Genomic DNA, 13,764 nt, shown 5'->3' with positions numbered 1-13,764 from the left:
CAGGACCAACCAGCACTGCTGAAGCTCTGTGCTCTGGAGCTCACACCAGCTCCAGGAATGAGCTTCCAGTCCCTCTCTGCAAAGGCCTCTCACAGGGAGTTTGCACCATCATTTGACATTTTTGCAGGGTTGCTGTGGGCAGACTGACTGTGAGGAATTAAGGTGTTAACCTGCTCATTTTAAAGCAATTTCTCTTTTCCTCTGAGGTCTCACAAGTCATCGAGTAGGAGGGTACGGGGCTGTGTCTTTCTGTTGGCAGCAGGATGTGCTGCTTGGTCAGCAGCTCCACTTTATGAATGTGGTGGCAGCTCTAGGAGTTTCTTTTTAGCTCCTCTGCCCAAGGATATAATTGCTTATAGGTTTTGTGCCCCGTGGCAGTGTTTGGTTGGGGTTTCTATTCCTGCAAGCTTTATAGTGGAAAAGGGAAGGGGAAACAAGGCAGGATAATTAAATGTATCATTGAGTCATTGATCTGCACTGTTGAGCAGTCACACACTAAATCACAGCACAGCTCAGGGATCATGTGGAGCAGGGGGGAAGCCAAACAGAAAAGGGGGGATGAGGGAATGTGGGGTTAGAGAAGACCCTTTCCTTGCTGGGGGAAGTTCTCCTCTGGAGCAAAGACCCTGCTGTATAACCCCATTTAAATTATCAAGCTTCATCTTAAAGCTAATCCTGCCTACTGTACTTCCCCACTTATATTATAAAGCTGTGCTCAGTTCTCTGAAGCAGAAGGATTTTTATCTGGCTTTCTGCAGAAATGTCTTTTAACACATTCTCCAGTAGACAGCATAAAAAAATCTCAACTCTCATTCAGCACYTGCTATCAAGCCTTGACCAAACAGTGAGTTCACAAATCACAGAATGGTTTAGGTTGGAAGGCATAGATCATCCCATTCCATCTGTCCTGCCATGGGCAGGGACACCTTCCACTAGGGATGCACCATCCCCCTTTTTTGTGAGCATTAGAAGTCTGCACACAGAGGAAAATACCCAGCATTTCTGGGKGAATGTCCTGCACAACCTGAAGTGCCTGTGCAGAAAAAGCCTGTGAGCATGCAAGGCATGATTCCAAGTATTAAAAATACACCCCATCCACAGACAGTAAGTGTCCAGGCTGACCTCACCCACAGAGCACGTGTGCTGAGTTCAGGCACCTTTGTGGGAGCAGCAGCTCTCACAGCTGCGTGGAAAAAGGGCTAGAAATACATGGAAGACTGACAGCTTCCATCCTCAACAGCTGCTCCCWCCTCCAGTCCTTCACCCCTCCCAAAGAGCAGCAAATTTCCCATTGTTCATAATGGCAACAGATTTAGAAGTCTAGTAAAGGCAAGGGAGGATTTTTATTAGACAAAGCCACTGTGGAARTGCTGTTTGAGGTCCCTGTTCTGGGAGTCTGGACTCAGGCAGCACAGCAGTGTGATTTGCACTGACATTAACATTGCTTTTGGATGTGTTCTGTGCCCCAGAGCACCCTGTGTGCTGCTCAGACAGCTGCCCAAACCTGATTAGCTACAATAGCTTCAGTAGAGGACTATGGAATAATAAATCATAACACAATCATATCCATAAATAGATGGGGGGTAAACAGCTCTGAAAACTACTGGTTTTCCTTCAATATTAAACTTTGAGGATTTCCTAACCAGATGAATTTCAGATTTGTCAAAAATCTAATTGACCAGTTGTGAGGAAAAAACAGGGTAGCCTTACAGTTCTGACTCCCAATCTTTGCAGCCTTCATTGCAATCTTGGGTCTCTGCTCTTGATCTACACCCAGAGATCCTTCCTGGCTGCTGGCTCTGCTCTGTATCTCCAGACCAGTCTCTTTCCAAAAATTCCTGGAGTCATGTGATTGTAGGCTGATGTCAGATTCCCCATTTATGAAAAATAAGGTCATAATAGTTGATAGTACCAACATAGAATAGCTGGAAAATGCAAATTTGAAGGGCTCAGAGAAGCTGAAGATGAACAGTCGGGCTGGATATTGTTTTATATTTCAGTATCAAAGGAAGAGGAGGCAGCTGATGATGAGCTCACTGGTGTTTTGCCAGGCATGCCCAAATGTGCTTCTTGTCTCCAAATGCAGGGTGAAACACAAACTTCTCTGAGGTGTATGGAAAAACACATTTCCCTCTCTGGATGCAGCTGAAATCAGAGCTGAGCCATCTTAGGGTATTTGGACATAATGACAGCATTTCTTAGTGTGGGTAAAATTCAGGGATCTCTCCTGATCYCATTCAAGAGCCTCATTTCTCCCAAGCAGCTGCAATAGGAGCACCTGACATTCMCCAGCTGGTGGCTTTCACAGCCTCTCTGGTGTCTCATGAGCCCTCTCAGCTGCAGGGTCAATTCTGTCCCTTTTCCAGAGGGGAGAAGTGGYGTGGAGAGTTGAGGARCTCAGTGATGCCTGCCAGAGGCACWTGGCCMCCAACMACCCTGATGGGYTACACTTRCTGAAATCAGCAYGACTGTCACCTTTTGACCTGGAATGGGACCATTTCATCCCATTTCAGCCCATTTCAGCCTTGGGCAGGTCTGAGGGGCACACTGGTATTTGCAGGCAGCAGGAGGAAGCGGATGTTGTGAGAAGCATCCCGCTAAGCTGATTTGGTTCCCTGGGATGTGGACCAAGAATCCTTCCAAGCAGGGTATTTTGGCATGTGTCAGGCAGTGCCTTTTCCTCACTGGTTTCCCTAATGTCATTCCCAGCCCTCTGCAGATGTGGTGAAGGAGGTGACCCAGCTCTCCAAGGACACGCTGGAGAAGATCAACAAGGCCCGCATGGAGGGACATTACCATGAGGTGAGTCTCGTGCTTTTGCTCTGTCTGCACACACAGAGCAGTGATTTAGGGATGAAAACCCTATTGCTGCAACTTGAATATCCCCATGTGCTTCCTGCCCTCCTGGTAGATCAAAATGAAGAAGCTGACACTGTTTCTGCCCTCTGTAGAGCACAACCATGTCTTAGACACCCCAGAATAACTTTTTCTGTAATGATGACAGAAGGAAATTCAGGTGACCTCCAGCACCTCCAGCTGACACACGTGTTGAACCAAGGGCCTCCAGGGTGAAAATCATKAATTATAGGGCAGGTGTAACAATGAGGCAGCTTTGCAAGGTAACCTCATAAAAAGAAGGACAGGGGATTTGGGAGTGGGACAGAAGAGAAYAGTCCAGTCTGGTCTCTTGGCACACTGAGCTGTGTTGATCTTCCCTTCAGCTCTGGCTCCTCATGTTTCTCATTTTTTGGGTGCTGAGGATGGGTGTGTGGGGTGGGAGTCCCATCTCCTACCTGGAGACCAGGCCACAAGGGCAAAGGGTGAGAGAGAGCTCAAGTAATTTMTTTTTTTCTCCCTCTTTTTCTCACCCAGGTAATATTTAATTGTCCTCCTCAGATAGCCCTCCAGGCTGAGTGACAACCTCTAGGTTTTAACCATTTTTGGGAAAAGGCTGAAGCCCCCTAGAGCAGAAATTGGGACTCTGAACCATGGCAAGGACAGGCAAGGAAGAGCACAGCTCCACATCTCCAGCCCCAAGGGGTCATTAAGAGTATTCCTTGCACCGAGTGCTTTCAGGGCTGGGTGGATGGCACTGGGGTGCAAAGAGTCTTGTATCTGACAACACCCAACCTCCTGGAGTCTTTCTTCTCCTGAGCAGTAGACATCACTTTTTCCTCACCAGTTTTATGAGTGTAACCCTGGGACAGAAAGCTCRGAGCACCAATCATTTTCCTAGGCTGATGTTTCTCAACAAACCAAAMCACATCCATTCTTCCCCAACCTTCACTGAGGCTAACTCAGACTCTGGGACTGGTTTGGACTGTGCAAAGGTGCTTGGACTTCTTACYCTTCCTCTCCCTGCTTCCTCCACGCTCAGGTTGTGAAGCTGTGCCGTGACTGCCTGAAGAAGCAGGAGCCTGTGCTGGGGGACACCAACATTTACCTGCTGAGGATCCTCAGCATTGCCTCCGAGGTGCTCTCCTACCTCCAGATGTTTGAGGAAGCAGCTGACTATGCCAAGAGGATGGTGGATGGCTACCTGTGCGTCTGTGCCCTACTTTTGGCACCTCTCTGTGCTCATGCAATGTTAAACAGTGTGTTACAGGAATAATTTTCTTAGTCTGCTCCCATTGGGGCAGTGGTGAAATTCAGATATCTGCATTTCAGGACCTGTTTGCATCGCCAGACAGAGAGGGACCCCTTCCTAAATGCACAAGAACTCCCAAACACATTGATTTGCTAAAATGGAACAGGCAAATGGTTTAGGAACATCTTTCACTGGCTTTTTTGTTTTGTCTCAGAAGCATCTCAGGGCTGCCCTGACAGCAAGGTACAGAGCATGGGTGCAGGACAGAGAGGCTGTGACTGCAGGAGTTCACCTGTTCCCTGCACCCTGCAGGAAGGAGAGGTCAAAGGGCAAAGAGAAACCAAGTGAAATGACTGYCACTCAAGATATCCCCTCACTCTTAAATAGTACATGGATTTTTTTCTCGGCTAATTGTTACAGTCCTGTGGTAAAAGCTCAGTGAGAATAAAGAAATTCAAGTTTCGTTCACATAGTTTCAGGGTAAACCTCACATTAAAAATGATGTGCTTTATTATTACTGAGGTTTATGACAGGACTCATGAGTATTTAACAGCAAAAAAAAAGGAAASRAAGRAAAATAATGGAAACTGTAGAGAAGAGAGAAAAGCCCAATTCATTATATCATTTGCTCTCTCACACTCATTACCTGTATTTTTGGTCARTTCTACCCCAAAAGGCCTGTGATATTTTGTTCTTCTGCAGAGGGGTGACAGAGTCACCTCCCTGGCTTGCAGGCCTGACAAGCAACTTCATGTCCCAGCCCTGGCACTGAGCTAATTGACTGACACAGAGGAAATTCCTTCCCCTCTCTGTTCCTCAGTTTTTCAGACCACAGTGAGGACCCCAGTAGTTTCCTCTCTTGCTTCAATTGCCAATTCAAAATGCCAAAAAAAGCCCTTAAGAGGAGGTTTTCTGCAAAGTGCAAGCAGCTTCTAACTCTGCTTCAGCTTTTAAAGTTGGATGTAGAGGAGAGGTTTCATTTTTTCTCACCTGGGGCACTGACAATCCTCAGAGAAAAAGGTGAATTTTCAGTGGGTGAAATGAACATTTCTGGGATATCTGGGACCACCTCTTTCTCTTCCCACTTTGAATGAGAAGATGGTGATTGTTGCATTGTCACTGCACTGTGTCAGGTTAAGTTGGTATCAGCTGAGCTGTAGGGTCAGATCTGGGTTCTTCTTGTGCCAAAATAATGACAGAGATTGGYGTTCTCTTGGCATGAGATGAGAGACTTTGGCTTTCTCCAAGCCAGGTGCTGAACTTTCCCAGGTCACATCCCATCTTTCACAACTCACATCCCTGTAGAGCTCTGTCCTTGACTAATGTGTCCCTGCCCCTTCCCAAGCAGGGCACATTTTGGGGGCACTGCAATAGGCTCTGCACCTGAGTAAACAGCCTGCTCTTTGGCAAACACCTCATGTCAATGATATGCCTTTGGGAACCCAGATTTCTCCTGAATTTAAATGACCCAATGTATTTTCCAGGAAAATATACCATCCCAACAACGCTCAGCTGGGCATGGCYGTGATGCGGGCGGGAGTGACTCACTGGCACGCTGGCCTCATTGAAGCTGGCCACGGCTTGATCTGCAAAGCCTATGCCATTCTCCTGATCACCCATGGACCTTCCCACCCAATTACCAAAGATCTGGAGGTAGGTGTCATCTCCTGCCTTGTCTCTGCTCGATATCTGGGCAAGATTGCAGTCAAGCTGTAGGAACAACCATCCGTAAGAGCTGAGAGATATATCAAGCACTGACTGCTTCTTCTTAGGGCTGTGGTTTTGTCTAGATTATGTTACAGTCTGCTGGGAGGTACATGTCCTTTCCTACTGGAGGTTTTCATCCCTGAAAAATAGCTTTTATCCTGCACCAGAACACGCATCAGAAATGGCAGCTGAGCCCCCAAATCCTCACTGAAACTGCCATGCCCAAAGACTGAGCCTCCCATTTATCCAGCAGCRTGATTTCACTCCTCTCAGAKGGATGACAYTGCAATTTGAGTATATCAGATTACRTATGGTGGATGTGCTCAKTTTACCAACTGATTTTCTTTATTGGTGTCCATTCTTCTTCATTTACCACTCCTCACTCTGTTGAAGCAGCAGTGCATTTTTTCCTCAGATGACTGATTGGTGCATTTCCTAGCTTAGAGTCAAGAGCTGCAGATCCCAGGGAATTGCACCCTGATCAGATATGAGGAACTATTTACAATTGCAGCTGGCAATTTATMATTTTTTGAGCATTTTASTCACTTGATAAAAACTATTGGCTTYACAGCATCGTCCTTTATTACCCCTCAAAATTACAGGATACCAAATGAAATCCTTTATTGATGTCTTAGTCCCCATTACAGCAAAGCTATAACCTTTATTAGTGCAATTTTATATCTTCAGAAAAATTAATAACTCCTACCTAAAGCCACTCTATTGACTGTTTCCCTGTATGTAGCAAAGGGYATTGTCCCAGCATTCCAATTTCTGTGTTTCCCTTCACACTTTAGGAGTAAAACAGTGGATATATGGCACATTTATCTCTGTGCTTCTAAACAAAGGGTTCAGTAAATGCACAAACAGGTCTAAAAACATATCCTACAATCCCTTCTGATCCTCTGCTATAATGCAGCACCAGGAATGACTGTGCTGATGATGAATTCTGGGGTGCAAGAGGTACAACAGTGGGACTGAGCATCCCTCTCCTCCTCCCTGATGGTGATATAACACCCCAAGGGTCAGGCCCAGGGTGTGCACCCATTCCCTGGCTCTGCACAGCATCACCTCTAAGTCCTGCATCAGTTTTGGGAGCAAGAGGCTTCCCAAAGAAGAGCTGGATGCAGGAAAGGCCGCTCCCTTCTTCAGTACACAGGTGGATGGGTTTGAGAAAGGAACAGGAATATCTGTGTCCAGCTTTGGTCCTGCTGGTGGGACACCGAGAGCAAGGTGCCTCAGCCATTGCATGGCCTAGAACATCCCTGGGGACAGTGCCTGTTTTCTGGCAGTTTTATTCACTTGATTCAAGGTTCCCTGCATCCCAGGGTTTATAACTTGCTGTGTCCCTCAGGTCATGCGTGTCCAGACGGAGATGGAGCTGCGCATGTTCCAGCAGAACGAGTTCATGTAYTACAAGATGAGGGAAGCTGCCCTCAAAAACCAGAAGATCCAAGTSATGCCTGAACCCAGCAATGAGAATGCACCAAGCCTCTTCCACAAAAAGGAATAAACCCTGAGCTTGACATCAATTAATGCCTGTGGAGTAACATCACCCGTGGCACTTCCAAACATTGGGAATGTGATGCAGCAATGTGATACATCCTTAAGGATTGTTTCCAGTGGCATGGACCTGCTGGGGGAGCAGCCTGAAAAATCTTCTGAGGGCTTAAAGCAGAAGAGGTCCTGGCAGAAACAACATCCTTTTTTTCTATCACTAAGGCATTAAAAATCAAAGCAAAAAACCCTGTTATAAAATTATTTACATTTGCATTGKAAGCCTGTTACTCTCTACACAAGTTCTGGTTCTGAATTCCTTTGTAAATTTTAATTGATTTTTCCTAAGAGGTTCTACCACTTTCTTTGGATGACATAATTTCTTTCCAGTGGTGTCCATGGGATGGTACAAGTGGGAAGCCAGTTGCAAGAAGTGTCATGTACACCTGTGGGCATTGAATGCAAACTGAACAAGACCCACAGATKATGTTTTCTGTTAAATATTTCTGATGAAAACTTGCTGGAAAATGATTTTGCAGCTGGCACAGGTGCAACATCAAACTGTGGGCCTACATCAAGATAAATTAATTGGGATAAATTATTCTTCTTAGTTACAAATCAGAAAATGTCTGCAGTGATGGGGCCATGCCAGAAGCTAGTTGCTATGGTTTGGTGCAGTGGCTGTGTGGATTATTCTAACTGAAAAAGCATTTTCCAGGGAGGTGGATCCACCTTTGTTCACTTTCAGGGTGAGCTGGGAGCTCTGATACCTTAAAGCACTTCCCTTGTAACTTAGGTGCTTAATCAGTTTTGCACTGATGAWAAAAGAGATGGTCCACAGATCAGCTGCCAGTGGACAACCAACAGAACTAAGGAGAGGTCTAAAGGCTAAAGTTGGATTTCTAGACAAAAAAGGTATTTGCTCTCTGCCCATCTATTAAAAACCCAGCTGCTTTCCTGCAGACTTTCAGTGACATCCAGGAGAGGAAAATGTTTGTTCAAGAATCCCCTGCCTCCTCATCAGAGTAGCAAGAAAACAAAAACAGGGCTTTTCCTTTTTGACATTTCTCAGTGATTTTGCTGATCTCCAGATCTGTGTTCACTGAAGACCAACATCTGCTTTTTAGGCACTGTTGAGCTAAGTCCTTCCATTTGTCTGTGAAGTGTCACAGCTGTCTGCTGCCCTGTGTGACAATCCATATKGGTTCAGTTCTTGACATGAGGATCAATGTTGATCTGTAATACAAAAACCTCTCCTGGGCAGAGAGGAGTCCTGGCAGTGAGAACAAATTTGTCCTTTGGTGACTTGTTGGGGTTGCAGAAGGAGGTGGGGAAGCACTTGTGGTGTTTTCCTAACATCATGGTCAGCTTTGAGCAGTTGTAAGCACATCCTTCCATCTAGGAGTATCACATACACTCATTTTCCAGTGACAATTCCCTATCATCATCTGAGCACCAGGCATGGAAAAGGCAGATAAGAAGGAACTCRTTTTTCTGTGTGCAGCAGAAAACCACATCTCCATTTGGCCTGATGTGAAAGCAAGAGCTCCCTCTGTCTACACTGTGAACAACCAACCCATCTCCTGTCCGGGGGTAAACCTTTATTTCACTCTAGAAGAAGTTTTTAATTCCAGTTGAACCTGATTTATCAGGTGCAGTGTGGGTTGAAACTCATACTGGACATCTGGAGACAATTGTGACCCTCYTGCTGGTGGGAAGGGGTGGGGGGASATGGGATGAGCCTGTAGGGCTGATCCTGCTGTGGAGGTGAGAGGATGAAGACAGCAGCTGGTAGCCCATGCTGGCTGCTTTCCCAAGGCAGCTTTCCAAACAGGATCTCTGGCTTTTCCCTGACTCCACCCAAACCACCCCRTTCTTTGGCCCTGCCAGTCACCCTCTGATCACTTTGGCTGTGTTTGTAAGGAAAGGGGGCAGAACCCTTCTCCTGCCCAGTGCTTCCCARCCAGATCAGCYGTGGGTGCAGGACCCATGGGGCACWCCCAGCAGGATGCTGGCACTGTCCCCAGGAAAGGGCTGGAAGAACACTGCTCAGTGTGGGTCACACAGTGGCTCAGAGCCTGTGCCCTRCCTCACCTCCATTCCCAACACCAGCACACCCTTAGCTCAGCTGCCCAATTTCTACCATTGCTTCCATGAGTTTTRGAGGTTTGTGTCTATTTATAGTAGCAGTGAAGAGGTTGATGAMGATGAAGATGCTTTCAATAAAAATTTTATTCCATTGGACACATTTTACACGGTAAAATGATTGGTGTGTGTAAGGTTTCTAGATTCTCTTGCTGATTCTCTTGCAGCAGAGGTCACCCATGGTCATCACCTGAAAAACAAATGGAAAGTGTTCATTTTTCATGSATYTGTACAACCATAGAATATCTCAAGYTGGAAGGGACCTATGAGGATMATCATGGTGCTTAGCTCCAAAYTGTACTTAGRAAGGAGCTRGTCTTGCAAATCAAAACARGACCAATTCCCAGTCTCTCWCTTATAAACTGAATTTTTAAAGCTTTGTATTTCTTCACAAATACCCCAAAGCAGGTAAGGATAACCTGGCATCCCTCAGCTGGGATCAGTTTGCCTCTATGAGATCTTCTCTATGAGYGCTGAGCCCAGGCACATACCTGTACATCTGGGTGGATGAGAAAATGCCCTCCTTAACTGAAACTCYAACCAGCAATGCCTAAACTGGGTCTTCAAAAGTGCTTTTTGGATCATACTCTAATGAGAAGCTACCTTCAGTGCCTGGCTGCAGAGCCTGTGTGCAAGCACATGTTCTTCTCCAACACCTTCTGAGGTCCCCAGCACCTCCCTGAGGTCCCCAGAACCCCTGTAGCTTCYAGGGCCAGGCCCCTGAAGGCAGCTCTGTTATTTTACACTTACATTGGTGAGGGTGTCTCCGTTGAGCTCCGTGATGGATGTCAGCTCACCTTTGCCGACATTCACTTTTGCAACCAGTTTGTTGTTGCCCTCCATCTGCACAAGAGCCTGGTGAAAAGAAGACAGAGGCATTCATGTTATTGCTGGAGATCACCTCAATCCCTGCATCTTGTTCTTTCCCTACTTTAGTAGGAGGGGACTGCTGAGCCACCTGAGCTGGGTCAGGGCCTGTCATATYATCTCCTGTCCACCACCCACCTCCTGCACACTGCTGCAACAGCCTCCTTTGGGGAGAGGTGAGTGGGAGCAGAGTGACAGCACTGGGCTAGGGGGAGTCTTGGTCAAGGTAGGAAATAATTTCAGGAGCTTTCAGAAACTCAGATATGCCTGGAAAGCTCTCCATGCTACATCTGCTGAGTCTCTGCCCACCAGGAGCTGCTCRTCTAAAAATGCTACAGACAGCACCAGCACCTCCAGGGCAGCTGTCACTGATCAATTAAATTAATCAAATAAATAAGCCAGCAGAGCCCATTTTTGTTTATCTGTCTTGCTCAGCTACAAGATGTGKTCATTTGCCCTTGAGCTGCTGATCTAGAGTAGAAGAGTAGAACTTTTATAATAACTCTCTTCTATAAGTGTATACAACTTTTATAAGAACTGTTTCCCCCTGTTTTATGCCAAAGGAACTTCAGTGATGCTGGAAATTGTGACATAACTGGTGCAGCTCTCATTCACAGCACACTTCTTTGGTGATCATSCCTCCTGTTTTGAAAAGTCCCTGTAATATCATCTTTTCCTGAGGTAGAGGTGAGAGAMAATATTTGCTAGTGGTGCTGCCTTGACATTTATGAACTCTTGGAAACTAACACCGAGGAATGGGAGCTCACCAAATCTCAAGGGTGATAACTCCTCACCTTGCYAAATCATCTCACCCAATGTCAACAGAAGCAGTGAGGGAAGCTAGCAGAGAAGTTAACAGCTAGTGGGACTTAAAAGGAKAGATTTATTGGTTTATGACTCATCTGATTTTCTTGCATTATCTTTGAGTCAACAAAATGAAGTGGAGGTGTTTTATGTTGCAACTTGACACAAAGTCAATCATTTTCCACCTCAAATCTTTCAGAACTTTTCCTGTCAAAAATATTTACCAAAGCATCTCTCTATCCCTTTTGTTCAAATAAGACATTAAAACACTGGCATCCAGTGTTTTCCAAAGAGGCTATCAAAATAGATTCAGAAATGCAAAACTTCTTCTGCAGGKGTGTTTTAATACCTGTAGTATGGTCAGTCCATTTGATTACATATGCAGAGGGAATGGCTGGAAAGGAAATTTAATGTCCCTGAGTCCCCCCAGCCCTGGCAGAGGAGGGGCTGCTCACTCACCTTCACTTTCTGTCCATTCGGGAGTTCCATGTCACCCTCCTCTCCAATGGTGAACTCGTTTTTCATCACTTTGGAGCCAGTGGTCACAGTAACCTTGAACTTTTTCCCATCCTGCTCAATTTCTGAGATGCTCTTGATGTCCTTGCCCTTCTGAGCCAGGTCATCAGAGAGCCCTGCCCAGGAACAAGAGACATTGAATGAGCAGTGGAGCCATCGGTGGGCTGCTGCTGAATGAATGACTGTAGCAGGATTTGGGGACCTAGAGCTGGGAGATTTTCTACTCCAGTGTGGAAAAACCTTTCAATGGCAGTGCTTTCCCAAGAGTCACATGTCCCTGAGTCTGCTGGGGAGGAAAATGAATACCATCCTCCCGAGTTTTGTGTGGGAACTAGACAYGTCCTGTGTCTCACTGACCTGACTGGGAGCACAAACACCACCTCTTTGTCTAAGAATAAATCCTGCTCTCCTTCCTTCACTGACAGGCAAGGAAAAATGGATTAAATCAACAGAGAATAAAGGAACAAAGTGTGGTTTTTTTTATGAGATTCAGGGTTCTTCAGAGCCAGCTTACAAAATCTTCTCCCAAAGCCTGAAGGTGATCTTACAGGTGGAGCCCTTCTGGCACATAACTGTGCAGAAATAGTGCAAGACCCCCTGAATCCCTGCAGGACCACATTCCCTGTCACAGACATGAGTGAAAATCTATCAGATCCAGGAATCATTTAGCATTTAAACAATGCCAGCTGTCTTTCTGATAAACTGTGGGATTTGAGGCTTTGCAGCATTGCAGCACAGTGGCCGAGCAATATCCTACTTGCCCTCAAATTTCACATCCTGGTGAAGCAGATCTGCAGTGTTCCTAAGCCACCAAGGTGCTGCTGGCTTATCATGTGTGTGTAGCACTCAGCCACACTGGGCAGTGGCTGCAGAGCCTGCCAGGACAGACCTCCTGCAAGCCAYAAAACTTCACCCAGCATCCCCTGACCCCCAGCCCAGCCAGAGAGATGTTTTCTCATCTGAGATCACATCTCCACACAAATACATTTAAAATCCCAATAATTACAAGATGACAGACAGAAACAGGAAATCTCAGAGATGTCTCAATCATCAGCACATCAGCACAGCTGGCTCCCAAAAATCAGTGGATCTGCAGAGGCAAAGCAGCACATAGCACATGCAGGCACTTACCAAGGGCTTTCATAAAAACCTCAAAGTTTTCCTGGGACTGGAGCTGGTACTTTCCAGTGAAGCTCATGGTGGAAAGGCTCTCTGTGCTCTCAACACAAGAGAAGGTACCTTGCTGGCAAGCAGAGCTTGGTTTTATACAGTCCTTTTGCCTTAGAAGTTGGCCAGAGATAAGATGATGTAATTGGTTTATGGCCATGTTCAAACATTAACGTAAAACTGGGCAATGGTCAGTGATAAATTGCTCTACCTTTCACAGACCACAATGTACAATGTGGGGGCAGGGAAAACTCCATAAAACCATTTATGGAGGTCATAATGTGGCATCCATAAACAAATGATTAAAAAAAATAATATTGTGCAAAGAGCTTCATTATCAGAGGAACAAGCCAAATCATCTAATGAGCTTGCAAGTCTGGAAGCACGTACCTGGAGGAGGAGAATGTGGGGATTGTGTGGCCTCTGGAGCTGACACTGGGGGTTTCTGCTCCCTGGGGTGTGCATGGTGGGTCTTTACACTGGCAGAATAGTGGCTGCACACCGGCAGGGACTGCCTCACTGGGGTTTGGTATCATCCAGACATAGCAGTAGCACAAACCCATCCTTGTCCCCTAAGAAAAAAAACACCTCCAGTTCCTGGCCTTGCACTGGCCCACCTGAGGACTGCAGTTTAATTCAGGCTCCACCACAAYGGCTCTGTCTCTGAGATGTGTGGATAGATGGGCTTGTGCCATTAGTAATCTACCAAACCCCCATTCTTCTCCTTTCCCCATAGGAGCCACTGTCACTCGTGTACTGAAGGAGCATTCCAGCCCTTGGAGCTGCAGCTCTCTCAAGTGCCACATCAGAAGAAGAGGCAGCAGAAGCCTCCAAGCTGAGCCTGATACCTCCCACCAAAGCAGGACTCGGAGCTGGGCTTCTCTTCTAATCCRTCCCTTTGGCTGTGTCCCAGATTTCTTCACAGCATCTGAACATCCATCTGCTGGTTCTGGACTCCCAGGCCCGKTTTTTACCTC

The 13,764-nt window shown here is 46.3% G+C and overlaps 2 protein-coding genes across 3 annotated transcripts in view; one reads left to right on the top strand and one right to left on the bottom strand.

Annotated features, from left to right (window-relative positions):
* The window catches only part of SMYD1 (SET and MYND domain containing 1), a 23,741-nt gene extending 16,008 nt beyond the window's left edge, over positions 1-7,733 (top strand). For both annotated transcript variants that reach the window (XM_057381689.1, XM_057381688.1), the window contains 4 exons: positions 2,710-2,802; positions 3,878-4,041; positions 5,572-5,740; positions 7,146-7,733. In XM_057381689.1, the coding sequence (XP_057237672.1) occupies positions 2,710-2,802; positions 3,878-4,041; positions 5,572-5,740; positions 7,146-7,304 (585 nt within the window). In that variant the 3' untranslated portion in view covers positions 7,305-7,733. The remainder of the gene's footprint in view (positions 1-2,709; positions 2,803-3,877; positions 4,042-5,571; positions 5,741-7,145) is intronic.
* Positions 7,734-9,500: 1,767 nt separating this feature from the next.
* FABP1 (fatty acid binding protein 1) lies at positions 9,501-12,867 on the bottom strand. The gene is made up of 4 exons (XM_057381679.1): positions 12,752-12,867; positions 11,564-11,736; positions 10,184-10,288; positions 9,501-9,623 (listed from the first exon to the last, which is right to left on the bottom strand). Exons 1-4 carry the CDS (start codon positions 12,816-12,818, stop codon positions 9,573-9,575), a joined length of 396 nt encoding a protein of 131 aa, XP_057237662.1. The 5' UTR covers positions 12,819-12,867; the 3' UTR covers positions 9,501-9,572.
* Between the last annotated feature and the right edge of the window lie 897 nt (positions 12,868-13,764).

This window comes from Malurus melanocephalus, unplaced genomic scaffold (assembly GCF_030028575.1).
Source record: "Malurus melanocephalus ecotype Western Australia unplaced genomic scaffold, MMel_1.1 scaffold_522, whole genome shotgun sequence".
Taxonomy (NCBI): domain Eukaryota; kingdom Metazoa; phylum Chordata; class Aves; order Passeriformes; family Maluridae; genus Malurus; species Malurus melanocephalus.
This window is presented reverse-complemented; position numbering and strand designations above follow the sequence as displayed.

Bases quoted from the DNA above. Each gene is read 5' to 3' on its own strand.
- FABP1 (XM_057381679.1), bottom strand. From the start codon at position 12,818: ATGAGCTTCACTGGAAAGTACCAGCTCCAGTCCCAGGAAAACTTTGAG. The intron at 10,289-11,563 runs GTGAGTGAGCAG...TCTTTTCACCAG, and splicing joins CGAATGGACAGAAAGTGAAG to GCTCTTGTGCAGATGGAGGG. The intron at 9,624-10,183 runs GTAAGTGTAAAA...TTTGTTTTTCAG, and splicing joins ACGGAGACACCCTCACCAAT to GTGATGACCATGGGTGACCT.